This window comes from Cyrtonyx montezumae, unplaced genomic scaffold (genome assembly GCF_038088225.1).
Source record: "Cyrtonyx montezumae isolate F1298 unplaced genomic scaffold, pur_monq_1.0 scaffold_5, whole genome shotgun sequence".
NCBI classification, from domain to species: domain Eukaryota; kingdom Metazoa; phylum Chordata; class Aves; order Galliformes; family Odontophoridae; genus Cyrtonyx; species Cyrtonyx montezumae.
This window is the reverse complement of record NW_027072056.1, coordinates 22,511,880-22,537,917: the sequence shown is the minus strand read 5'-3', so window position 1 is coordinate 22,537,917 and position 26,038 is coordinate 22,511,880. Positions and strand designations below refer to the sequence as shown.

The 26,038-nt window shown below is 51.0% G+C and overlaps 3 protein-coding genes across 3 annotated transcripts in view; 1 reads left to right on the top strand and 2 right to left on the bottom strand.

The window, feature by feature from the left end:
• MED12L (mediator complex subunit 12L) overlaps positions 1 to 13,282 on the top strand; it is a 99,446-nt gene extending 86,164 nt beyond the window's left edge. Inside the window, exons 32-44 of the mRNA XM_065748257.1 lie at positions 655 to 744; positions 1,604 to 1,713; positions 2,024 to 2,159; positions 2,638 to 2,799; positions 3,517 to 3,879; positions 4,681 to 4,837; positions 5,986 to 6,203; positions 8,154 to 8,243; positions 8,566 to 8,777; positions 9,277 to 9,433; positions 9,842 to 9,904; positions 12,203 to 12,287; positions 12,566 to 13,282. Coding sequence (XP_065604329.1) covers positions 655 to 744; positions 1,604 to 1,713; positions 2,024 to 2,159; positions 2,638 to 2,799; positions 3,517 to 3,879; positions 4,681 to 4,837; positions 5,986 to 6,203; positions 8,154 to 8,243; positions 8,566 to 8,777; positions 9,277 to 9,433; positions 9,842 to 9,904; positions 12,203 to 12,287; positions 12,566 to 12,615 — 1,893 coding nt within the window. The 3' untranslated portion in view covers positions 12,616 to 13,282. The remainder of the gene's footprint in view (positions 1 to 654; positions 745 to 1,603; positions 1,714 to 2,023; positions 2,160 to 2,637; positions 2,800 to 3,516; positions 3,880 to 4,680; positions 4,838 to 5,985; positions 6,204 to 8,153; positions 8,244 to 8,565; positions 8,778 to 9,276; positions 9,434 to 9,841; positions 9,905 to 12,202; positions 12,288 to 12,565) is intronic.
• The window catches only part of SERP1 (stress associated endoplasmic reticulum protein 1), a 312,396-nt gene that overhangs the window by 156,473 nt on the left and 129,885 nt on the right, over positions 1 to 26,038 (bottom strand). The window lies entirely within an intron of this gene.
• Positions 13,946 to 25,339, bottom strand: IGSF10 (immunoglobulin superfamily member 10). The gene is made up of 6 exons (XM_065748256.1): positions 25,143 to 25,339; positions 23,635 to 23,764; positions 22,413 to 22,803; positions 18,101 to 22,294; positions 16,577 to 17,468; positions 13,946 to 15,869 (listed from the first exon to the last, which is right to left on the bottom strand). Exons 1-6 carry the CDS (start codon positions 25,337 to 25,339, stop codon positions 13,961 to 13,963), a joined length of 7,713 nt encoding a protein of 2,570 aa, XP_065604328.1. The 3' UTR covers positions 13,946 to 13,960.

Genomic DNA, 26,038 nt, shown 5'->3' with positions numbered 1-26,038 from the left:
CAGTGCCTGGTGTAGTGCAATTATATCTCCTTTTTCCTGTCTCTCATTTCTCTAACTTACTGTGACAGTGAAAATTAATACTTGTAGGGCCCTTATTTGCTCATATTGCCTCTCAGTGCAACCCCAGGCTCTGACTTCCATGTCCTGGTTAAGTTCATTCCTTTGACCTTTTTTTTCCTCTAGTATTTCTTCTGATGTTTTTTTTCCTGGTATTACTGCTACGTGAGCTCCCCTTTTTTGTGTGGTTCCCCCCTGTAACACAGTGGGTGCATTTATCTGAGATTCTGCTCATTTCTTATCCTGTGCAGCCACCAGCATTCAGTTGGGAATCTGCATCCCGTGCAAGAGATCCATTTACATACCCAGTTTAATGGGATGTTTGAGACTGTTCTTAAACACATAATGAAGCTGCTTGTATTCTTTTTGTTGCATCAGGAAGATCTAGTCATATAATTGATAGCAGAACATCAGCTCTTTATAATGTTTACCTTTCTTTAGTTTGTTTAATCTACTCTAAGCTTTGAACAGGCATGAGGATATGAAGGTTAATACTCCTTCGTGTTTCGTTAAAGATAATGGTCACAAAAACACCTTTCATAGGGAGAAAATTCCTTTGCAAGGGAAAAACAACCTTAATCAAATGGTTTCTCTTAGATCCTTAGTAACTGGAGGGAAGAACGGTACCAGGGCGATGTTAAAGCTAGACAAATGATGCATGAGGCCTTACAACTTCGTCTTAATTTGGTAAGAAAATCTTATGTGTTTGTCCCGTTGCTATAAGGTGCTCTAGCAGCTACTCTGAAGTGTGTGGTAACACAGTGCTGCGTGTGGCACTGCGGGGGCTGGGGCTCCATGGACACTGGGATCCAAAGGAGCATCTGCCACCTCCCCCAGGATGGGGATGGGATGTCAGCCTGCAGGTATGGGTCAGGGCCAGAGCTGGAGGGGGAGGCATGCTCAGACACAGCCCTGACAGGTGTGGTGGGCCCAGGTGGAGCTGGCTGGGACAGCAGGGACCTCAGTGCCCCAGTGCCCTTACGCAGCAGAGTGGGGGGGTCTTGCTTTAACCACCTCTCTTGTTTCAGACTAATTCTGATGGAAAGGTGTATTTTGCATTATCACATAATACTGGTGGAGATTAGGAAAAATTGTTCATGGTGTAAAACGTCATTTAGCAGCTTTCCCTTTCATTCAGTGCTGTTTTGTTACTCAGATCCTTCTCTCTGCATTGGGCGATACTGTCCAAATTCTGCATATAGAGGGAAGGCAATAGCTATAAAGTTTTACTTCAGTACCTTTTCAGTTTGGACAGTCTGTTCATGCACTTTGAAATTCATTGTATCAGCCATGGAGGCGAGGATGTGAATCTGTTTGACAGAGCTCTGTAATACTGCTTTGCTTTTCTGCAGTTCCTTATTAAGTGAAACTTTGCTGAGAGTGTGGGGTTTGGGGAAAAGTTACTTGAGGTCAGCACGTCGGGGTGGCAGTCAGCACACACCAACATGTGGGGCTGGCTGGCAGTTCTGTTCATCAGTAATACATGTGGTAATGGAAGTGTGTGTGAGGTCAGTGAGGAGCTCTGCTGCCTGCTGTTGTTTTGCAGGTAGGAGGCATGTTTGATACTGTGCAGAGGAGTACCCAGTGGACCACAGACTGGGCGCTTCTGCTCCTCCAGATAATCACTTCAGGAACCGTGGATATGCAGACCAACAAGTATGCACAGTTTAAACAAGTGCATGTGATGTGATGTGTTGTTCAGTCTAGATTGCGTGTATGCTATTGCTGAATTTTTCTGCTTGTTATTCTGTTATTGCTGGGGTGCAACTTATGTGCTCAGCGCTGGGCTCAGCCAGGGAGCACTGCTGTTCTGGAAAGCACTGGGTCAGTGTTCACAGTGCTTCTTAATGAGCACTCACCTGAGCAGCTTCCTGCAGCAGAGCTGTAGTTTGCTGTGGATATCTGTCCCTGGATCTCTCGCCAGGCGGCAGTTCTTCCAAGTGACCCTTTGTAATTTCACTCCCAGTGAACTGTTCACCACCGTGCTGGATATGCTGGGTGTCCTCATCAACGGGACGCTCGCCTCCGACTTGTCCAGTGCTTCCCAGGGAGGACCCGAGGAAAACAAAAGGGCTTACATGAATTTAGTGAAAAAGTTAAAAGTAAGTGTTGTGCCTCATCATCTGCAGCATTTCTTTTGCATCTTGTTGTCATTTCTAGGGTCTTGGAAAGAGAAGAGGGAATGCAGTGGCATTTGTAACAAGGAAGAAAGGAGGGAGATAAGGAAATAGGAACGTGAGGGCAGGAAGACAAACTACCAAGATTTTTCTTATCGTTATGTTACATTTGGAACCCTGAAAGAGACTTAATTGCTTTTATTTGCTCATGTCTGAGACTTGCATTTAATTTGTGTTATGTATGTTCCACGATCTGCTCCAAGGAGGTAACTCGTTTTCTTCCAACCCAGCTAAACAAAGACAGACAACCACAGGACTGCAAAAACACTTGTTTAAATTTAGTGAAAGCGCAGGGAAATGATTCATCCACAAAACGGGCATCTTCTAATAGTGAAAGCAGCGCAGTGTTCCTCTTCCCTTTTTCCACATTTCTGTCTGACTGAGTGCTTTGTTTATCCCTTAGAAGGAGCTGGGAGACAAGCGGTCTGACAGCATTGACAAGGTCCGCCAGCTGCTCCCGTTGCCAAAGCAGATGTGTGATATTATTACTTGTGAGCCCATGGGATCCTTGATCGACACCAAGGGCAACAAAATTGCGGGATTTGACTCCATTGATAAGAAACAGGCAAGAGTAAAGGTTTACCTTCATCTCTGTTTTTTTGTGATGCTTTGATGCAAGGGCAATTCAAGCGTTTGTCTGTAATTGTGTCACCACCGTCTGTACAAACAAGAACGGAACAGTACACAGATTTGTGACTCCTCATGTAATGAGTGCTGACACTGCTTCATTTTGCAATCCACCAAAAGTGAAGATCTTTTTTTCTTGGAGCTGAACAGCAGAAGCTCTTACACAGTATTTGCTTTTCCAGCAGAATCCTACACGTGAGAGCTCAATTGACCCGGGAGCTTTTTGTGCTGTTACATGCTGGGAGGAAGATGCAGGGGGTGCTCCCGCTTACAAAACTCAGAGGAAAGAAAGGGAAAATACAAAGTGTGCTGATAGGGATATATATATATATTTTTTTGCAGCATTTTTTTTACAGTGAATTTATGTAAGGGAGAAGACTGGAACTTGCAGTTCTGCAATAGCACTTTTCCTCCTGAGCATGATAGGTGGAACTTGAGGTTTTTAGTATGTCTACAAGCAAACGTCACTATAAAAATATAACAGTGGCAGCCTTGGGAGGAAGCTGAAATCCCATCCGTGTGTGCTCGGTATGCTTTGTGGGGGGAAAGGATTCTCACTGGATTTTCTGACTCAAATCGTGACGTACAAAAGCAAGTGGTTTGCTCTGGTGTTGGACGTCCCTAAAATGCTGGCTTCACTTTTGTTTTAATACAGGGTCTTCAGGTTTCAACAAAGCAAAAGGTGTCCCCTTGGGACCTCTTTGAAGGTCATAAAAATCCTGCTCCTCTCTCCTGGGCATGGTTTGGTACAGTTCGTGTTGACAGGAAGGTGATCAAATACGAAGAGCAGCAGCATCTGCTCCTGTATCACGCACACCCCAAACCCAAACCACGGAGCTACTACCTCGAGCCCTTGCCTCTGCCTCCAGAGGAGGAGGAGGAAGAGCCCACCACCCCTGTCTCTCAGGAACCAGAGAGGAAGTCAGGAGAGCTCTCTGATCAGGGAAAACACGCCATGGATGACGAGAAGAAGACAAAGGGCAGGAAGAGGAAGTCAAAGTCAAGCTCTAAGGCTGATGTAAGTGGTTGGTGCCTCCGTGCAGAACTGGGAACATCTCGTTGCATTGCTGTCATGCTAGATTCATAAGCTGTGCCCTAGATGTAAGGCTTCCATTAGAGGGACTGAATGGAAATGGTCAGCAGGAGAGTGGATTCCTATTAAACACGGCTTCCAGAGGAATGTACCATGTGTAGGGCCTTCTGTGCTATGTAAATGGTGCTAAGCTGGATCTTAGCTCACTGAGTGTTACTCAGGTTCCATATATGCTTTCTTATTTGGTGTGAAATTACAGCAGATACATCCTCTCTCACTTTCTGAAATTCCTCCTGCTCAAATTATGTTATGAGAGCAAATGTGTTGGCTCAAACCCGGGTCCCAATCAAACAGAGAATAATTTGAAAGAGGCTCTTCCACAAAAACGCTTCCTGTCATGCTGCGAGCATTCTGTCAGCACCCACATGGATTTTCATTGTGTGGCATCTTAAATAAGTATCACTGTAAAGTAGTTTCTGGGCTTTTTGATATTTGGGTTCAGCTACTCCTCTTATTTCATACAGATGCAGTACGCTGTGCTTGTGCCGTGCCTGATGGTAGGCTGCTGAGGTGCTTGCTAATAAGACAGAAATGGATGGTGTCTCTGTGAAGTTGTTAGTGTTAATTACCTGTGGGCAGCCTGAGACTTAATCTGTTTTTTACATCATTGCAAACGACAATGGGAACTGTCTCTATGCTTTAATAATTTAGTAGGAAAATTGGCATTATTTATGAGTTAGTAAGGTATGAATGTCAGCAACATTCGCTTTTACTGTATATTTTAAGGAATATCCACAGAACAGCTTATACAGAGTGCCTCCCAATTACTCGCCGATTCCCTCTCAGATGATGCAGCATCCTCAGCCTGCCCTGTGGGGTTACACCGTGGTGGGGCAGCCGCAGCAGCCTGGCTTCTTCGTGCAGAACCAGCCCCTCCCACCAGGTACGTGTACGCTCCGAGCTCAGCGCAGCGTCCTCGCTGCGGGATGGCAGAGCTGGCCTTCGTGCAGCCAGCTTTTGTTCCCGACCCTCGAGGCAGTGAGCACCACTGCCATCTGTTTCATTGCTGCAGTTCGCTGTTTTGCAGAGGAGTGCTCCATTTGCAGCTGTTGGTCTGTGCCAAGTGCTTTGAGAGGAGAGGGTGACCTGTGATGGGTCTGCCTGCAGCTCTTGTGGTGCTGATGGATTCCTCTTATGGGAGAGCTGCACAAGTTCACTGAGGAGTTAAATAAGGGGGAGGTGATTGAAAGGAACAAATGACCTTGGGGTTATTTCATTTCTAATTTGGTCCAGATCAAGAACCACGGTGGCTGCTTTAGCATCTACTGAATGGGATAAATAATCAGCAGGCTGACTTTCCTCTCAGCGTTTGTGATGAGCTTAATTTTCTGTATGATTGTTTTGTTTCTTCCAGGAGAGGTATAGACAGTTCAAGTGATGATTTTAGAGGTTCTCATGTGTAGCAGATGCTTTGAAAAACAGATGCTCTGCTCTCCTCGGGTGTCATGCACAGAAGCTTAGAAGTTTGCTTCCAGTTGTAAACGTCAAATATTTTTTCTGAAGCACCAAATATAACAAAATCTGTATTTATGATGCATAACACTCTTCAGAAAACACCATTGCCTAGAAAATTAAGAAAAGAAAAAAGAAAAAAGCGTATGAGATGTGCCTTTGTAAATGTGTTGACCTACAGGTCCATCTTTCTCTGTCAAGTTGCACAGAATGTGTAAGCTATTGCCACCTCATGATAAAAAGGCCTGACGTGATGGGCCGTTCCTTATCATGCTTTTGATCTGCCTTGCAAATTTTGTTTGTCAGTAGAAGTCAAATGTTTTTAGAGGATGCAACAGCCCACAGCCTTTTTACTTTCCATGCTCATTTGCAAGTGGCAGTCTTCAAAGCTCTTTTTGCCCTTGTAATTTTTCCAGCCCGAAATCTGGTTCAGTCCAGTTCCTCTCCTCCCTTTCTGGACATGAGCTTGTCATCACTCCGGCAGAACTAACCAAGTGGAAGCCGATGAGTTAGCAGTGATCTGTACAGACAACTTCTGCACAGAGTGCAGCAAAAATGTTTGTGTTTGGTGGCTTTCAGGCAGCTCCAGGCTGGATCCGACGAGCTCCTTCGTTCCAGCCAATACGAAGCAGGCCCTGTCCAACATGCTGCAGCGGCGCTCGGGCACCGTGCTGCAGCCCCCCTCCCTCCATGCCATCACACCCCAGCAGCAGTTGCTCCAAATGAAACTCCTGCAGCAAGAGCAGCAGCAGCAGCGGCTCCTCAGGCACCAAGCACAGGCACGGTCTCTCCAGCAGGTTTGTCCAAAGCCCTGGGGCTGATGAGCAGCACAGTGCTTTTACCTTCTGCTGGGGCTGCTTGCCCTGCATGGGCTTACTGAGCAGGGAGCCAGCTGATATTTACACTCACAGTAACTTAAGTACTGCTTAAGCTGGTAAATTTCCTTTGCCCTTGGGTCTCATAGCCCCTTCTATTTTTACTGTTTCATAAAATCAGATCTTGCTTCTGCTACTTGTTATAGTTTCCTGTTGTTCCACCAGTGGCTTTCTTGGTGGAATGGCACAGTGCTGTGTACACCAGTAAGCAGCAAGTGCTCTGAATGTCCATAAATTCCAGGAGGTCCAGCAGAAGCTGTTTCCATACACATGCATACAGGCGTGTATGTTCTCTGGAAGCAGCTGATATTCTCCTAACGCTTTGCAGAGTAATGCTGCCGTGTGTTACACCACATGGCTGTTGTGCAGCTCCCTGTGGAGCTGGAGCTAGTTTTCAGAACATGGTTACAGCCAGGCTGGCGCTGAATTGAGGGTTTAAGAACCAAGGAGAAGAAAACTGGTTTTCCTATCCCAGACAAACAACAGCGTATGTGCAGTAGTTGGTGGTACAGCTATAACTGCTCACTTTTAATACCCTTCTGCTCCCACTCTTACCATCTCCACAGTCACCTATATTGCACTGTCCTTATGCTAAGCTCTTGCCTTCAAACTCTGGATGTGCCTAGGTTGCTCAAAGCAGGCAGAGTTGTCAGCAGGTACTGTGTAATTCCCATCATGCTCTGTGCTTTGTTAGAGCTCCCTCATCATCATCGTCTTCATCACCCCTTGTTCAGTTTCTCTGTTGTGATGCACACAAAGCCCAGGTCCAACCCCAGCCTGGCTGCCCCGCGCCGTGCACGGCCGGATCCTGCAGTGTGCTGCCAGGTGTCAGGGCAGGAAGCTACGCTTCTGTGTGTGCCCAAACAGAGTATTTGGACAGAAGGAAAGCAGAGAGTGCTTTCTGTGTTTCATGTTTCACGATGTTATACAAATACTGGGGCTTATCAGCACTGTGGAACACCCAGAAGGACTCTGCTGTGGTTTCCAGCACCACGTGCTGTGGGTGCAGGCAGGTGGGCACTGTGAGGGCACTGTGCTGCTCCGCCAGCACTCTGAGCCTGGGAATGAGTATTCTCTGTATTGTTTGCTATTGTCTTGCCTGTCCTTTTCCTTCAGGATGTCAGTAGCTCTGCTGTGTCCCTTCAGGATGGCTTTGACAACATCATGGTAACTGCTCTGAAATTGCAAACTCTTTTCTCTTTTGCACAAACATCCATTCCTTCCAGCACACAGGCTGCACTCTGCTTTTGGCAGTGATGATACAATTTGTGCACTCCTCGTGGCTCAGCAGTGCCGTGGCTGCATGGAGAGGGCTGTGAACACATGCGCACAGAATATTTTTGTTATAAACATTCCCTATAACTGCATCATTGCTGTATTTTTCCTCTTCAGAAGGTGCTGTGTTTCTCACTGTGAGAAGTCACAGTAGCCTCGGTTCTTCCTGGCACCACATCCATCCGAGCATGGCTTGCACCTTCCCATGTTGCTGACGTTGCAGTCCTGTGCTGGGCAGGGCGTGCTGTGGGAGCAGCCCCACTTTGGGCCCTCTGCTGCTAAGAGCAAGGTGCTAATGTTTCATGAAACTCAGTCATTCCTGGGGAAAAGAGTGATGTCAGTCTCTGGGATGTGAACTTTCATCCTCTTAAGGCTGGAGAAATCCTTTACAAAACTTCATTTTAAAGGGCACCTGCCCTTTAGACAACAGCAGCCTTGTTGGCAGATAGCTGCAGTGGAGGAGAAGTGCCTGTGCTGGAGGTCAGGGCTGACCCTCCTTCTCCCCACAGGCAGCTCAGGGCCTCTCGCTGCTCTGGCTGTGCACAATGGTGAGGTGATGGCAGGAGCAGGGCCAGCCTGACTGTGTGTGTCTTACAGGGTCAACCGATGGACCCCGCTGCTCTTTTCACCCCACAAGTTCGTCCCGCGCCGCAGCTACCGCAGTACCCAGGGCTTCAGCAGGCACAGGTACTGCACTGCTCTGCAGACTGAGCTCACAGCAGCAGGTGAAACTGAGCCCCTTCCCCATCCGGGCAGACCAGCCGTGCTGCAGGCTGCCTGGGGTCACACCTGTGTCCTGGGGTGGTGTGATGCTCGGCCAGGGGTGCTCGCTGCTCTCTGCTGCGTGCTGCAGCTGTAAATGGCTGTAACTTTCCCATTTCTCCCCAGTGATGTTTCGGTAGAAGATGAGCATACATCATTGCCAGGTCTGAAATGTGACCTCTTTTACAATGATGATTTATATCATTCCACAGCGAAGCTCCTCTCTTTCCGTCTGCTTTCCGTGCAGAGCATGCCCCACGGGTACACGATGTACAGCACCCCGATGCCTTTGCAGCAGCAGCAGCCCGGCAGCGTGGTGCTCTCCCCTGGCTACGCCCCACGGGCGTACACAGCCCACTCCAGCCCGGTGCTGATGGAGCGGCTGCGGCCGGGGCAGCCGGGCAGTGTGGCTCAGCAGCAGGCAGCTGCCTACATCCAGCCCCTGGCGGGCACTCCACGGTGAGCTTCTGCCCTTCTCAGAGCTGTAACCTCACAAGGTTTAATGGTTTAAGTCTAAAATTCTAAAGCTGAACAATTTCGGTCTAGAGGTCCAAAGCGTTTCTTGCTTGATGAGTTTTTCCATAATTTTAGGAAGTAAAATGTCTTTATGCTCGGTTTTGAATTACTGGAAATGGAATTAACTGTGGATGTTTTTGTCAGAGAACATTTTAATGCTTACGTAGAATGTTTGCTTGAAATGTGGAGCTCATTGCTCTTCTTAAAAGAGAAAAAGAGTGCATTGTTGGACACACTGCCTGCCTCGGCTGTGGGGCTGTGGGATGGTGCAGCTCCAGGTGTGGGTACTTCTCAAAGCATTCCTATTTGCAAGAACAGTCATCTTGCAAAACTTACCATCTTTTGGATCTGTAGAAGTCTGATGTTGCAGCTTTCAGCTGTCTCTGCTCTGTCTGTAAGTGGAGTGGAATACCTTCTACTTACTGTACTGTTTTTCAACCAGATTGACCCATCAGCCTCTGCAGCCAAACTCACTGGTAGGAGCGGGCCTGGACGGTGCATCGACCACACATACCCATCCAAGCTTGAGCTCGGCACAGCTGCCCCAGGAGCAAATGCGACAGAGGCAGCAGCAGATCCGACAGCAGAGACTTTTCCAGGTGAGGAACGTGCCTGCCCCAAAGGCAGGAGCTGCTTCACTGCAGAGGGTGCACGCATCCTTCCGTGGTCCTTTGGAATTGCTTCCATGTAACACAGTGGCCACCTGTGACCATTCCTGACAAATGATGGTACATTTCATCTGGATCTTTTGATGTAATAAATGAAGTATACCAGCTTTGGGATGTATTTTGTATATCACAAATGTCCTCAGCTCAGTGCAGCTGACAATGCAGAGCTGGAACACCAGGAGGCTCACACCCCCTGGGACCTCCAGTGCCCTGTGCTGGGTGCAAGCCCAGGTCCCAGCCCACACACTGAATATGAGCAAATGTGGTGCTGTCCTAGGGCTTCTCCCCAGGGTGGTGTGTGTACAGTTTGCTGCTGTCTCAGGGCCTGTCTTCTTTCAGATGCAGCAGGGACAGCAGCAGCAGACGCTTGATCTGCAGCCCGTGCAGCCTCAGCAGCCCCTGGTAAGTGGGACGGATGGGGAGCGTGGGGCAGGGCCTTGGGCAGAGTGGGTGAAGCTTCCACCAAATTGGCAGTGTTTCCTGGATGTGGCCATTTTTTCCAGACATGTTTAAGTTGGTTGAGGATAATTAGGAAAAGGTTGGTGTGGAAAAATGGAGAAAATACAAATGACACTGAATCTGCCAGCTGCCAAGTCCAAAAACATTAATGCAATTCAGCAGAGAAATCAAAAGGCAGCATGCAAGCGTGGGAGGAGTGATCAGTGAGAGGTCTTTATCTGACGGCTACTGAAAGATCATTTACACCCATTTCTAAGCTTTCCTCAGTGTTCTTGCCCTGGACAGGCTGCCTCTGATGGGTTGCCATGCATGCAGAGCTCTGCCAGACGCTCACTCTCCAGCAGCAGAGCACTCCTCGCAGGTTTCACATCCCCAGGAAGCCCTAGTGTGGTTAATGCGTTTCACTAACGTCAGCAGTTATTACAGACTGCTAGTCAGAGGATTACACAATATATTTTAAGTGAAGGATTAGTTTTCAGAAAGAGGAAAAAAAAGCTGAAGTCTTCCTAAAGCCCTGAAGCTCCCTTTGGTAAGCTGAAGTTTCACCGAAGCAAACACGGGCGGACTCTGTGCAGTGTGTGCTGCCACCGAGTGTCACAGAGCTGCACTTCGAGCACAGCATGAGGCTGTCGGCCTGGGTGGGTGTGTATGGAGTCCATGGATGCTGTATTTAAAAGGAAAAAAGCATGTAAGTAGAAGCACATGTCCTTTCACCAGAGCTAATGAGAAGAAAAGCAATGGGAGTTTGAAAACAGACCAGTGGAGCTCAGAGGCCCTGCAGTAAATAGGTGGTTCAGGACGTGGTGACAGTTTTGCCTTCAGCAGCCAGCTCAGCAGTCCCTCATGCATCACAGTCCATCAGGAGCAGGGGGAAGGGTCAGAGCTGTGCCCACAGCTTCCTGTGCTGGGCAAGCTCCAGGCAGCTGGCACACAGGTTTCACTTGGTGCAGGTGATATCTGTGCTTCCAGAGGGAGGAAACACCTCTCCTGTGCACCACTTCTGGCTCCAGAGGGACCCATCCCAACGGCTAACCATGGCTCCAGGTGGTGTGTGACAAATTTATCTGTTGTGATTTAGCAGTTTGATTGGACACATATGTACTGTAGTGATGAGCTGGTGGTTGGATTTGATGATCTTAGAGATCTTCCAGCCTTAATGATTCTGTGACTCTGACCTACATGTAGCTGATCTGTAAAAGTTATTAATAGAGAGCGATTTTATTAATAGAGAGTGATTTTCTTCTGGATGATAAGTAGAAGCACTGAGACAGAGCAGTGCTTGTTCTCCTGCCTGGTGTCATGGAGAATAGATTGCTTGGGTCACTCTGCTAGGGAATAGCACATACTGTCAGGTGGAACAGTTGGAGACTGAATTCTGCTTTGATGCAGAAGATAGTGTGCAGATTTGTGGAAGCCCATGAATTCACACCAATAGTGCTTTTGAAATGATTGAAGTTTAGTTTGGTTTAGTTGATTAGCAGCAAATTTCTTTGGAAATGTTCTCAGTGTCTGACTCTGTCCTGTGTGACAGCATGCTCTGAGAGCTTTGTCCCGCTGCCGTGGCTGCAGTCATATCACAGCAAGGTTTGCTGGTAGCACATGCTGAGCACTCTCTGGTTCCACTAGAGTGCAGCCACGTCCCTGCAGCGCGTGAACAGCTCTTCTTTGTACTTATCCTTCATGTCATTGCCCTGAGAAAAACTTCTTTCTAGAAGTTTCTTTTGACTGCTGTGCTTCAGCTACATGCAGCTGCATACAAATGGCAAAAGGACTTTTAGTTTTGACGAGCAGTTCTGGTTTGCTGTGGCTTTGAGCAAGACAGACAGCAAAGCTGCTCAGCGTGACATGCAGGACCACGCTGGGCTGTGCAGGGCTGGAAAGGATGGGCAGGATGTAACAGGTGGAGACTGCACACACTGACACCTGCAGCAGCACTGGAGATGTATGGAATTTCAGGGGATGAAGAAAACCCGAGTCCTGGGAGTTGTGAGCATGCTTCGTGTGTCCTCGCTGCACTGTTAACACGTGCTCAGGACCTGCAGCCGGGCAGCTCAGCCCCTCACCATCCCTGCTCTGCTGCTGGCAGCTCTCTGCTCATGCTTTCTGCTGAGCTCAGGGTCTGGAGCAGTCCCTGGGAGATCTGGGCTGCAGATGGTGAGCTCAGCTGGGCTGGGAGCGTTGCTTTCTGTGTTACCCATCGCACACTGATGCTGTGCTTTCTGCCTCCTGTCCTTTCCGCAGCAGTTCCCCAGGCAGGGCCTGCAGCAGACGCAGCAGCAGCAGCAGACGGCGGCTCTGGTCCGGCAGCTGCAGAAGCAGCTCTCCAGTGAGTGCAGCTGGCGTGGGCCGGGATGTGGGGATGTGGAGTAGTGTGCCATGTGGGGTTGGGTTGGCTGCTGGCAGCAGGCCCTGCACCCAGCAGCCACAGCACAGCACTGTGCTGCTGCCGGCTCACGCTTGAGGTGCGTGGGTCCCACAGGGCCGGGCAGGCTGGGCTGGCTGCCCCACACTGCTGCCTGCCCGCTCACCTCAGACCAACTGCTCTGCGAAATAAAGGAGGTGTTCTGTGTTTTGCCAAGCACATTCCCTTTGCTTTGTCACCAGGTAACCAGCCACAGGGAGTGAACCAGTACGGGCATCCTCCGCACTTCTGAATCGAAAGGTGGGAAGGAGAGGAGCGTTCGTTTGCACTGGAGAACAGAACGTTCGAGATGCAATGCACTAGTTCTTGCTAGAAAGCAAACCTTCATTTTCTTCTCAGATTATTTCGGTAATTATTTTTTGTGCTGCGGTGGATGTGAGTATGTAACAAGGTGGTTCTCTGGGGATTCTGAGTTTCTTTGCTTTTAATTAGATTTAAATGTAAGGACACGTGGACCTATTTGAAGAATGTCATTGCAGATTTTATGAATTTGGTGCTTTTTAGGTCCTGTTACTTTTAAAGAGGACAAAGAATGCTGGGTTTATTTATTGATTTATTTGTGGGAAACGTTCTTTTGTTATTATTAATTTTTTTAAAGAACTGCACTGGACCAAACTGCTGAATTGAAAGGCACTCCCGACTTGGGCATACAGCTGATTTGTTCATTACAATGTTCACCTCTTTGTTTGATGGTAGAACAAGCGTTGATTTGAATTGTGTTTATTTGACTGTAATTTTCATATGCACTTTATACAGTTCTTTGTTTAAAGTACCAACTCTCTCTTGCTCTCATTGTGGTAAGAAGGTGCTGAAGTGGGTTTATTGCTTGTATTAGAACTTCTTAAAGTTTATATTAAAAGCCACAATGTAACGTTAATAAACCGACTGGCAGTAGCAGCCTTTCTCCGTACGTGGTCTTTTTAACATCACGTCCATTGGTGGTCCCTCGGAGGAGCACAGAGGTGGTCAGGAGCTGTGGGCTGAGCCCTGCTGGATGGACGTGTGTCTGTCTGTGCTTTGGTGAGGGGATCTCACACCAGGTTTCACAAAGAGAGGCTAAAAAAGCCACCCGAGGCCATTCTGCTGCTTCCAGAGCTGCTGCCTGTGTGTACCACCGTGCCCCTGGAGGAGTTATTCCTGCTATCTGTGTATCTTTCACTTTGTATGTCTTGATTTTGTATGTTTGATTCTTGGATACTTTTGTTTTCTGATCCATGCTCGTGATAGCCATACAAAGTGGGCATTATTAATCTAATATGAAGAATCCTGTATGGAAGTTCTCTAGGTATATTTCTAGAAAGTAATTTTATTTAATATTCCAAGTTTGTTGTCAGGGCCACAATAACTGAAGTTCAGTTTTATTTAGGTCCCTTCGATCACTGAATCAGTGCTGGGTAGTAATGCTAGATCTAATATTCCAAAGCCCTTTTTTGTGTGTGTGGTCACTGTAGACTGAATCCTGTAAATGCCTTTAGGCACTTACGTGCCTTTGGCTGCCTTCAATTAAACTCATTCCAAGAATAAACTCAGTCCAGCTGTAGACTTTGCTACCAATCATTCATTCCGTATTTCTTAATTCAAATGACATGAATGTATGTTACTGTGAAATCAGTGCCAAGGTGGTTCTTTGCTGTGCACTTGTACGTTCCCGAGTCCGACGGCCGGGGGCTGTGGATGAGCAGTGTCCCCTGGGGATGCAGCACCTCTCTGCCTGATGCTCGGCCGTGGTTACCCGTAGAAAGCACGGTGTGGTCGGGTAATTCCCACGTAATTTCTGGCTTTGGTATTCCCAGTGCAGTGCAGCTGAGCTGAACTGCTGCGCCGGGCACCGTATGTATGGTCTGCGGGGGTCTGCCTGTAATCCTTGGAGGATAGGCTACAATAGTGACAGGGATGGTGACAGACAAATCTCCGGCGTGATTGTGAGCCTTACACACGTAGTTCCCTCTGTCGTGAATGGTGGCTGCTCGTACAACCAGCGTGCCATTTTCCAGCAGAATGTATCTGCTGTTGATCTGGGGCCGGTCCAGCACGTGGCCGCCTGGAAGAGTCCACGCCGTGCTGGGTTTGGGGCTGCCATCGGACAGGCAGTGAAGCGATAACGGTTCCCCACTGACACCCCTCACTGGGCCCTTGGGGTGAATGAGGATGGTGGGCTTCTGGGCCACTTCCAGGACGATCAGCTTTTCAATATAGCCGACTTGGTTCTTAGCTGCACAGCGATACTTCCCGGCTTTGTCCCTGCTGGGATTGTGGATGGCGAGGGTCCCGTTGCTTCCTGGGAGAAACTCGGACGTCCAGGTCCCCTTGGAGAACCACGTGCCATTGGGCAACATCCAGCTTACTTCAGGTGGAGGGTTTCCATCCACGGAGCAGTTCAGTATGGTTGTTTTTCCAGGTTTTGCTATTATTTTTTCATTGAATGGATTTTTAAACATCGGTCGCCTCAGCATTTCCAGGACCTCCAGCCGCACCACCAGCATGCTCTCTCCCCAGTCGTTCCGTGCCACGCAGATAAAATCTGCTGTGTCTGAAGGCCTCAGGTTCCGGATTTCGAGTGTCCCGTTTTTGTGTACGACAATCCTGCTGCCGTAGTACGGAGCTGTCAGGAAGATGTTATCGGGCATGATCCACATAATCTGAGGGGGAGGCGTCCCTTCTGCCCGGCAGTCAATTTGTTTCTTCGAGTGCCTCACTGCTGTCACCTTAATGATTGTTTTGTTCGTGTATAAGCCATTTATGATCGGTGGTTTAGCGTCCACGTCCAGTTTATACAACTTGGTGTCATCCCCTCCAGCATTACGAGCAACGCACATGTACTCCCCAGCGTCCAGCAGCCTGGCCCTGCGGACTGACAGGGAGCCATTAGTGTGCAGGAGGTGCCTGTCTGTGGAAGAGGAGATCATCTCACTGGAAGGCAGCAACCAGAACACTTTTGGCTTAGGTTCCCCAACAGCTTCACAGTCCAACAGTGCCGTATCCCCGGCTTTCACTTTCATGTACATCTTGTGACTGTGCTTTATCTGAGGGGCTGCCATGACGACTGTGATGTGTATTTTCATTTCATCTCTCCCAAGGGTGTTCTGAGCGTAGCAGGTGTAGTCCCCCTCCTCTGTTACTCCAGCTCTGTTGAGATACAGAGTTCCGTTGTGAAAGAGGACGTATCTGCGAGACCTGTGTCCGCTGTCGTCCGCCAGCATCGCGTTGTTGATCACTGTCCCGTCCGGCAGACTCCAGGATATTTCTGGTGCAGGGGACCCCGAGGCCTTGCAGTCCACCCGGAAATCTTTTCCATAGGGCACCAGTTTCTTGAAATACTGTTTCTGGTCAATCTTGGCTGGTTTCATTGTGATGCTGACTTTCATCAGTATCAGATCATCTCCAATTTTGTTTCTTGCGACACACAAATAGTCCCCTGCATCCTTTTCAGTAACAGCCTCAATAACCAAGGATCCGTTGGGGTACACGTGGATTCGACTTCCCATTCTGTTGTGGGGGGAAAAAGAGGAAAAGAATTATGGAACAAAGTGCTGAAGGCAAATGCTGAGTGCTGGAAGTGGCTGACAGCATTAACTTGTTGAGCACAGTGTGAGCTTATTGCCTTGATTTCCTAATTAGAAGTTTCTGTCATAAATTAAAGATACCCCATTATCTGTATTCTATGTTAGATACCTGACTAATTTAAGCAGTTTTTGTAAAGGCACTACGTTTATATTTCAGCCCTCTCATTTTCCTAGACTTCTTCTCTTTAGTGAAAATACCAAGGCTCTTTTCCAAAGCGTTGGGATATAAGTGGTGGTAAATCAAATCTGGGTGCCCACAGTGGATGAAAGAAAGACGTAAAGGGGCTAGGTCCTTCAGGTGTCACTATGCCTACAGCAAGCCAGAGCTGATTTGCACGGTATTTCTTTACATCCTTGGCAACGCACCTCTGCTTTAAACACCTCACTTCCTCCTGTCCGTGCATTCAGCCTGATCCTGCAGGCAACAGGGGCTGAGAACATAACCGGTGCCAGAATGTGCTGCCGTTTGCTCTGCCATGACTTCAGCCAGGAGGTGGCTGCTGTTGGTACTGCAGAGCTGTGTTTAGAAGTGAATTTAGCTCATAACAGATTGTTCCAGCCCCTCACACCAGCACTGGAGATGCCAGCGTGTGAATTTTCCAAGAGGTGGGGGAGAAAGCAGTCTCCTACCTGTGCCACTGGTCTACGACCGCCTTGGATGGCAGCCTCCAGATGATCCTGGGCTGGGGCTCCCCCGTGGCTGTGCAGTTCAGAAGCAGTTTATCCCCAAAATTGAGCTGAGTCACCCCCTGGGAGGCAGCAGCTATCCTCGGCAGCGTGTCCCGGTGCTGCACGGTCAGGCTCACCACCCGGCGCTCCGAGCCCGTCGAGCTCGTGGCGATGCACTCGTAGTTCCCGCTGTCGGTGGGTGAGATGCCGCTGAGCCGCAGGGTGCCGCTGGGGAGCAGCAGCACTTTGGTGTTCACGAACTGCAGGGGCTTCACCACCGTCCCCTCGGAGAGAACCCAGTGCACGCGGGGCTGAGGATTCCCTTCCACAGTGCAAGGCAGGTTCAGCTCTTGCCCCGCCCTCGCTGTGATCCGCTGTCTCTTTTCCTCCAGGATGACGGGAGGTGCTGCGATGACCTGCAGCTTGACAGTCAGCGTGTCGGTGCCTGCTGGGTTTTGGGCCGTGCATGTGTAGAGGCCCCTGTCGTAGACCGTGACGTCCTTGATCGTTAAGGTGCCGTCTGGCTGCACGAGAACTTTCTGATTTCCCTGGGAAGAGCTGGAGACGCGTGTTTCATTGGCCAGGACCCACGAGATGGAGGGAGGGGGTCTGCCCTCAGCCGGGCACCTCATGGCCACGGGCATCCCGGCATGGGCAGTGAGGAGCCGCGTGCCGCCGGCGATGCGGGGCGGGTAGGCCACCACGGCCAGCGTGGCCAGGAGCTGCGCCGTGCCCAGCATGTTGGTGGCGGTACAGCGGTACTGCCCGCCGTCCTGCAGGGCTGCCCGCGCAATGGCGAGCGTGCCGTTGGCCAGCACCGTCCTCCTGCTGCTGCCTGCCGGGGCACCGGTCCCTATGGGAGGAAGGGACAACAGCGTGATGTCAGACCTCTCCATCCCACCTCGTTTTGCTCAGCACCCGTCTACGCTTTCCTTATCCTGGTCTACTCTGCCCAAAATAACCAAGACAGTGGTGGTAAGAAAGGGAGAAATAATACATCTCACACATGCAGTGGGAAAGCTTCAAAAGAAAACCAAAGCCTAGCTCCTCAGCAGAGACAAGGCTTGGGTAAAGCAGACGGGGCTTTGCGTAGCACTGTGGCATAGTTATTCGGAGGCACTGCAAATACATTAACATTTTGCCATTGCAGTAGCGTGATGTCATGATTTGTTATGGCAGATGTTCCTTCTCATTTGTCTCACTGTTGGGAATAGCAGGTAACCTGTGAGAAGAACTTTAACCTTCTCACAATAAACAGTTATTGCTTATGTATGTACACGTTTAAAATTTCCCTCAGCAGCTATTTCATAGTGAGTATGAAGACACTCCAGCAAACATGCTGGATGTCATTTTTCTCACTATTAGTTTGCTTTGTAACTGGTTCTTCACAGTGCTCCTAGATGAGCACTGCTGCCTGCAGCATGCCAATCTCCTGCAAGACCACGGCACCGGAGCAGCGGGCAGTCCCACAGCTGCCAAGCTTACCTGGGGAGATCTTGGTCCACTCAATCGTTGGCCGGGGGTTGCCTGTAGCTTCACACGGAATGAAAGCATCTGAGTTGGCCAGCACGGTGAAGGCAGCTAATTTTCCTCCAATTATCCTGGGCTTTGTGAAATAGTTTCTGCTCAAAGTGAACAAGGACAGAGGGGTGCTGGTGGTGGTTCTGTGCCCCTGTCTCTGGGCAGGCCAGCTGCTGGCAGAACTGCCCCATGGGTGTGTGTGTGGGGCAGCCACCTGCCACCGTGGTGTTGGCATGGTTGGTGTGTTGGCCATTAAGGTTTTGCCTCCCTGTTCCACAGGGGGTGGCCCAGCACCAGTTCCCCCCATAGGTGGCACTGGAGCAGGATGCTGGGCCCAGGGAGCTGTGGTGCCCAGGGCTGGGGCCTGTGCCATGGGGCTGCCTCGCATGACCTCCCCATCTGTCCCCAGCTGTGGCCGCTCAGCAGCTGGGGTGGAGGCTTTGACTTGCTGAGTGGTTTCTGAGCCCACTGTGGCACTGACTGCAGCAGGTCGTGCACGCATGGCACTAAGAAGCTCCGAGGGCAGCACTGAGGTTGGGGTCATTGCAGTGGGGGTCTGTGGCTGAGGGCTGTGGGGCAGCAGTGGCACAGGATGGGTGCTCACCCCCATGCTGGGGGCCAGTGCTGTCTGTGGGGCTGCTGTGGGCCCGTGCTGTGCCACTCCTGACGTGGTGAGGGCCCATAGAGCTGTCACCCAGCCTGCAGGCGGGCTGCTGGACACTGCTGCTGCAGGAGCATGCCTTGCAGGCTCTGCTGGTGGGCTGGCTGTGGCCGTGGCTGTGGCCATGGTGGCTGAGGTCGTGTCTGCAGGTGGAGCTGCTGTAGGGCGGGGGCCCATGGTTGGGCTTTGTGAAGGAGCTTTTTTGGGGGGTCTTCTCCTCCTCTGGCCTCTCCTTCTTCCCATTCTGAACACTTTACTTGTGGTGATTTTGGCGTTGGTTGGAGCAGCCATAGAAGCTGTTGCTGTTGGCTCTGGATGTTCTCTGCCCATTCCTCCGGTGGTGGTCCCCGCAGGGCTGCACTCAGGGGGCTGTGCAGCAGCAGGATGCTCCTCTGATGGACCGCTGCTGCCAGTGGGTTTGCCTAAAGATGGGGATCCACCACTATGATCAGCACCTGCTGCAATGGGTGAGAAGGGCAAAGGAGAGACCTGGGGCACAGATGCTGCTGCTGTAGTTTTAGGAAGCAAGGCTGATTCCTCTGTTGATGGAAAGGCATCTGTCCCCAGTATCTCCTTTTGTGTGTCATTTCCAAAGAGAAGCACTTTGGTAGTTTTCCCTCCCTGGGGGCTTTTGGATGAGGATCTGGAGAAGACAGATTCTGGAGCAGAAGCAATCCTTGTGTTCATCATGTGTGTGATTTCTGCAGTGTGAGCTGTGTGGGTTGCCGTGGTTGTCAGTCTGCTGCTACCACCCTGTGCTCTGTAGGTGCTGCTGAGATGTGCAGTGCTGCTCTCTGGTTCCTGCTGAGCAGTGTCTCCGGTGCTTTGGGCGGTGACAGGCACTGTGCTGGGAGCAGCTCCGTGCCTTGCAGCAGGGGCACTGTTCTCTTCCACGAGGAATGCTGCGCCTTGCACTGTGCCTGCTGTGTGCTCTGAGGGTGCATTTGTGGTGGAGGGGGAGGACAAAGGCGCTCCTGAGCTGAGCAGGTTGGTGCTGCTGCTTGAATTGCTTAGCGCAGGCAAGTTAGGGCTGTGCTGTGAGCTCAACAGGACGGCCGGAGCTGTAGCTGTATGCCCTCTGGCAGAGCCTGGCTTCCCTAAATGGTGCCTGTGCTCTCTCGTGACTGGAAGGCGTCCTGGCCTGACCATTTTTCTCCTGCCTGAAATTTTCCTCCTTCTCCCATATTGCTGCTGGGCTCGAGGTGTGTGAGTCGTCACATCACAAATGGTTTGAGCGTGCTGATGAGCAGTGATGTTTGTGCCCAGCGGCAGCGCCGGAGTCACCGATTTCTGAGCACTGTGGAAGTGGACGTGGCCAAAGTCAGGGCCTGGCTCACTGTCTGTTGCTGCAGATGCCCGACCATCTGCTTGGGTGGGAATCTTACCAGTGGGCTCTGTAAAGCCGTGCCGCTCGCCCGCTGCGTTTTGGGAAGTCTCAGGTTTGGTGCTGTCTGTGACATCTATCGTGGCTGCTGCAGACACAGCCTTTAAATGCCCCCTGTTTCGTTCTCCAGGAGACGCCCATCTCTGCTGAGCCCTGATGAGTGTGGGTGCTCCGCTTGCTCCCTGTGCTGCCGTCCATTGTTTCCCACTGCTTGCTGACGTCTGGCTTAAATCAGGTCTTTCCCATGGATTTGAGGTTGTGGCTGTAGGGTTTGGTGGTGTCGGGCTGCTGGATGGGACAGGCTGTGGGAAGGGAGCGGGCAGGGGGGGCCCCGCAGGGGTCCCCAGTGAAGACATAGTGGCTCTCTCTGTTACCGGTATCATGAACTCTTGTTCTGGAGACATGGGATCCCCGGATGTTTCCTCCTCATCTGCAGGCACTGCTGAGAGCCCACGGACTTGAACGGGCAGCTTTGTTTCCACTTGCTGTTTTTCTATCCGAGGTGGGTTCCTCTTTGCTTTCTCCAGGAAGGCCGCCCAGCGCTGGGGGTTGGCTCTCTTGGCTGAGGAGCCGAAGTGCCGCCTGTGCCCCCTGAGCCTCGCGCCAGCCTGGTCCCTGTGCTGGGGGTACATGGTCCTCCTGCGACCGCTGCCTGTCCAGGCTCTGTGTGTGCCCTGCTGTGTGTGTGCCGGGGCAGCAGGCTCCTGTCCTGCCCAGGACACCGGGGCAGCTGAAGGGCTTTGATTTCCTCTAGCTGAGGGCAGCACTGCATTGCCAGAGCCATCGCTCTCTTCCCACTCTCCCGCAGCTACAGCTGCTCTCCGTGGGGTGGTTTTGTCCTCTGTAACCAGCACTTGGAAAACCAAAACATCGACGCCGTACTGGCTGGCTGCAACACATCTAAAGTAGCCGCTGTCTCGCTCTGTTACCCCCTGTATTCTCAAGGTACCATTGTCAAAAATGTGTTTGTTTCTTCCAGAATGATGGAGAACCACACGCTCAGGTAACACCCAACTAACGGCAGCATCCGGCACAGCGGCGGCGGTGCAGGGGAGGTCCAGAACGCTGCCGACTGCTGCGGAAAGTTGGGGCCCATTTACGCTGCTGTTTTCCACAGAAGGATCAACCACAGTTATTCGAAACGTGAGAATATCTGCATCGTTATAATTTGTGCCTATGCAGCGATACAGCCCAGTGTCAAACGTGTCAGCTGTTCGTAACGTGAATGTTCCGGCTTTTGCTGCTATAATTCTCCCGTCCTCACTGATGTAAGGGGCTCTGACTTTGCTCCCATCGGCCAATATCCACTCTATGGCAGGAGCTGGTTCTCCGATTGCTTGGCAGTCCAGTTCTACGGTCCCTCCAACTAGAACAGTGTGCTCTGTTTGCGTTTTGTTGTCCCTGGAGATGACTATCCAGTTATTTCCCACTTTCTTTTGGTCAGCAGCGGGCAAAATAATCTGAGCATCAGTGAAGTACTGGATGTGCAGCGTGCTAAGTGTGGTTGCTGTCCTGTCAAGCTGCAGTGCCACATTGTTTTGCATTAACCAAGACGGTTCAGCTCTGATTTCAGCCTCCACGTTGGTGAAAAGTTCATCTTTCTCAGAGTAGATTTGCTTATATTGGTAAGTAATAAAAGGCATGTCCATTGTGAGGGAGCTCCTTTCGAGTTTGAGGGGAGAATTACTGTACAGGGCCAGGATGCTCCACAGCTGCTGGATGTGTCCGTAAGCGATGTCGCACACCAGAAATGATGAGAATGATGTTCTGAGTATTGTGTTGTTGTTGTCTTTGTCAAATGAGATTGGAGACATTTCTTTTGGTTTCTGGACGTTGCAAACCAAGTTACCTCGATTTCCTCCTTGGTCAGTCATGTTCAAAACCATGGATCCTACAGGAGCAAGGAAGTCGTTGGGAGATACGGGGCTGAAATCCCCATCCTCTGGCACCGTTAGGTTTTTCAGTTTCAGGGCATGACGTATGACTGGCTTAGTGCAGGTTAGAGCTGCAGGAGGAATGCCCGCAAAGTGCTTCCCTTTGCAGCTCCTGGGGCTGGCACAAACTGGGCACTGCTGAGCACCAGAACTTCGGTCTTTTTTGCACTTTATGACATCTGAAGGAAAGAAAAACACTGTTAGCTTTTGTGATAACCATTTTTAGTATGAAGACAGTTACATAGCAAGAAGATACTGTAAGATGATTAAAAATAACAAGCAAAGCCTTCAGCTCACCTGGTCTCCGTTTCACCCATTCTGCGAACCACTGTAGATTGCAGTCACAGGACCATGGGTTTCCATGGAGGTAAATGCTCTCCAGCTCAGACATGTAGGAAAACATTTCTCGTGGGAGAGAGGTCAGCGTGTTGTCAGACAAGTGTACGTGCTTTATGGAGGACACTTTGAATATCTGGAGGTAGCGCAGCGTGACAAAAGTATCTGGGTGGAGCTGCTGCAGTGAATTTCCTTCTAAGTGGACCAACCTCAGTGATGTGAGGCCATAGAAAACATTGGGATTTACAAATTCGATTTCATTGTGGTCCATGTGCAGCCGGACCAAGCTCTTCAGACCGTAAAAAGCATCTTGCTGAAGTACACTGACCTTGTTATAACTCATTTTTAGGACCTGTTGATGAAAACAAACATTATATTGCTGTAATGCTCCTAGGCCGTTCTGATGGACGGCTCCTCCGTGAAGCACTGCAACGGACCAGGAGGGCACGTGGTTGGGAAAAGAACACAGGAGGAGTTATCTGTAAGTTGTGAGGAGGTGACAGCTGAGCTGTCGGGACAGAAGCAGCTTTCACAGGGGTTAATGGAACCTGGACATGTGCACGCTCAGCAGTTATCTGCTTTCTGTCTCTCCCTCCTCACCTCTCATACTCTAAAGCAATGGAGTCAGCGCTGCCTTCTCTGAGCACTTCAGGCCTTTCATGGTCACTGATGACCACAGCTACGACGTTATTCCCTCTCTGTAATAATAACAACATCTCTAGACTGAAATGTAACTGGAGAGTGTTACCTTCACGTGGAATTGGCTGGGAATGGTTGGTCATAAATAATTATTTCATTACTTCTGTATCTATGACTGCCTAGATGGCAAATACAGATACTAGATAGACAGATACTGTACTGCTCATTAACGACTGCAGATGCGGTACCTGGAGCTCTGCAGCTTCTCTCACGTGAAAGGAAGTGTCAGTAGCAGCTGCCAGTTAAGACATTATGACAGATACCTGCCAACGTGTTCTCCACTCTCCTTACACTTTACCTGAATGCCCAGCTGGGGAGACGTTTTCCATGGGGGCAGTGGCTGCTGGATGTCCTCACCTTTCACACGGACACCATTTGAAACAGGAAACCGAAATGCTGGACGCAGCCAGGCTGCTCCCACTGGCTGCTATGGCTGTCTGATTGCTTAAAGGTTGGAATGTCACCCCCGACACTTATTCCTTACCTGTAGTGAACGTAAATCCCTGAACACCTTATCAGGGATTGCATTTATCTCATTGCTGTGCAGCATCAGTAACTCCAGTTTCTCCAGGCCAGCAAAATCCGTTTCAGTCAATGTAAGCAAGCTGTTGTACCTGAACAAAAGCAGCATCCCAGACCTGAATTATTCAGATAGCCATGAGTTTTAAAGCAAACCAAAACCAAAAGAAAACTCTCTGAAATGTGTAAAGGCAACAGGGCAGGGGAAGGCTCCCATGGAAATCTTGTGTCTTTTTCGCATGCACCTTTGGGCAGCTCAAGGCCACATGTACCCAAAGTGCTGCTGGCTGTGGCTGCTGCCTTGCCGTCGGGCTGCATGGCAGAGGATGCTCACGGGAAGCTTTGTTAACAGGCCTGTCAAGCCAGAGTTTAATCTATTCCCTGTTCCTCCTGATCACTTAATCTGGATCATTTTGGAGGCTGAAATATTCAGATCAGTGTTACTTCCTGTAAGCTGGATAGATAACAGTGTAGAAAGCAGTGTTATGTGACATTCTCAAGTCTGAGGCTATGAACACTCACACTGTTTCTGTCCCCATTGAAGCTCTGAACTGCGTCTTCCCAGAATGAACTGTCTCAATTTCAGACCCCTTTAGAGTTCAGCATTACAGATACAAGATATCCAGGTAATATAAAAGAATTCATTTAAATCCCAATCTTTTTAAGGTTTTCACATCCCTCAAACTTCTACCCAGCGCTGGAGGTCTCACAGAATCACAGCATCACAGAGCTGTAGGGGTTCAAAGGGACCTCCAGAGATCAACTAGTACAACCCCCTGCCAAAGCAGCTCCAGCCCAGGTTGCACAGCTCGGCGTCCAGGTGGGTCTGGAACACCTCCAGAGAAGGAGATCCACCAGCTCTGTGTGCAGCTCCAGTGCTCCATCACTGCACTGGGAACAAGTTCCCACGCACATTGGTGCAGAACTTCCTATGCTTCAGTGTGTGGCCATTTCCTCTCCTCCTATCATCACACACTGCTGAGAAGAGTCCGGCCTCGTCCCTTTGCCTCCCTCTCCTTAGGTGTTTATAGACGTGGTTCAGATCCCCTCTGAGTCTTTTCTCAAGGCTGAACAGCCCCAGGTCTCTCAGCCTTTCCTCATGAGGGAGCTGTTCCACATCCTTTATCACCTTTGTAGCCCTCCGCTGGACTCTTTCCAGGAGATCCCTGTCTGTTTTGTACCGGGGAGCACAGAACCGTACAGGGCAGAGTAGAGGGGGAGGATCCCCTCCCTCGACCTGCTGGCCACGCTCCTTTTAATGCACCCCAGGATCCTATTGTCCTTCTTGTCCACCAGGGCACAGTGCTCGTGGCCAGCCTGTCATCCACCAGCCTTCGCTACCTCTCCTTGCAGCCACCTCCGAATGACGCAAAACCTTCACCTAAGACTGGTGCTCGCTCTACGCCCTAGAGCTGGGAACTCTCAGCTTTCCAAGCGCTGAAAGCCAACCGCCAGAAGCACGGCGCAACGTACCCCAGGTTGATGCGCTCCACGTCCGGAGCGATGCGCGGAGGGACGGCGGTGAAGTAGCGGAAGGTGCAGTGCACCTCGGCGGGGCCGTAGCAGGCACAGAGGCGGGGGCAGGAGCTGGCTGCGGGCGGGGCGGCCAGGCGGGCGGCCAGGCAGGCGGCGAGCAGCGGCCGCAGCCAGCGGCGGTGCGGGGCTCCCATGGTGCGGGAGCCGCGGTGCTGCGGGGAGCGAGCGGGGTCCGGCCAAGGGAAGCGGAGCCGGGCGCTCGGAGCCGCTCCCGCTGAGCTGCGGCCGCCGCGACGGAGCTCCGCGGCTTAAAGGAAAAAGCGCCCGAGCGGAGCCGCAGCTCCCGGTTCCGCCCTCGGGTTTCGGATCGCGTCGTTCCGAGGATGCGGCCGCGCGCCCTTTGTGCGAAGGAGACGCGCACAGGTAACGCTCTACCGCCGCGACGGAGAAAACGTCGGAGCCGCGGCTTCGGGCGCCGCCACCGCTCGGCTCGGGATGTCCGGCCGTTATGAATCTGCTAGCAATTTGTCCTCGGGACGGAACACGTCAGCTCCTTTCGTGCCAGTAATTACACCAAACAAAAGTCACTAATCTTAAAGCCCCCCGCGGCACCTCCCATCCCTCCCCCCCCCCACCTCGCTCGGGAGCGGAGCCGACACCTGCACCCCCCCCCTCCCCACTACCTGCGCGAGCGGAGCCCCGGCGGGCACTGCCTCGGGGCCGGGCCGGGAGCGGCCAGCCCAGCCCAGCCCAGCCCAGCCCGCTGCCTCCTCCTCCTCCTCCTCCTCCTGCCGGAGGGTGGGGGACGGGGCCCCGGGCTGTGCTCGGCGCAGCGCTGGGGACTCCGGGCTCGGACCCCCGCGGCTCCGCGGAGCGCTCCTCCGCCGCCTCCG

Bases quoted from the DNA above. Each gene is read 5' to 3' on its own strand.
- IGSF10 (XM_065748256.1), bottom strand. From the start codon at position 25,339: ATGGGAGCCCCGCACCGCCGCTGGCTGCGGCCGCTGCTCGCCGCCTGC. The intron at 23,765-25,142 runs GTACGTTGCGCC...GCTTTTGTTCAG, and splicing joins GTGGAGCGCATCAACCTGGG to GTACAACAGCTTGCTTACAT. The intron at 22,295-22,412 runs GTGAGCTGAAGG...TCTTTCCTTCAG, and splicing joins ATGGGTGAAACGGAGACCAG to ATGTCATAAAGTGCAAAAAA.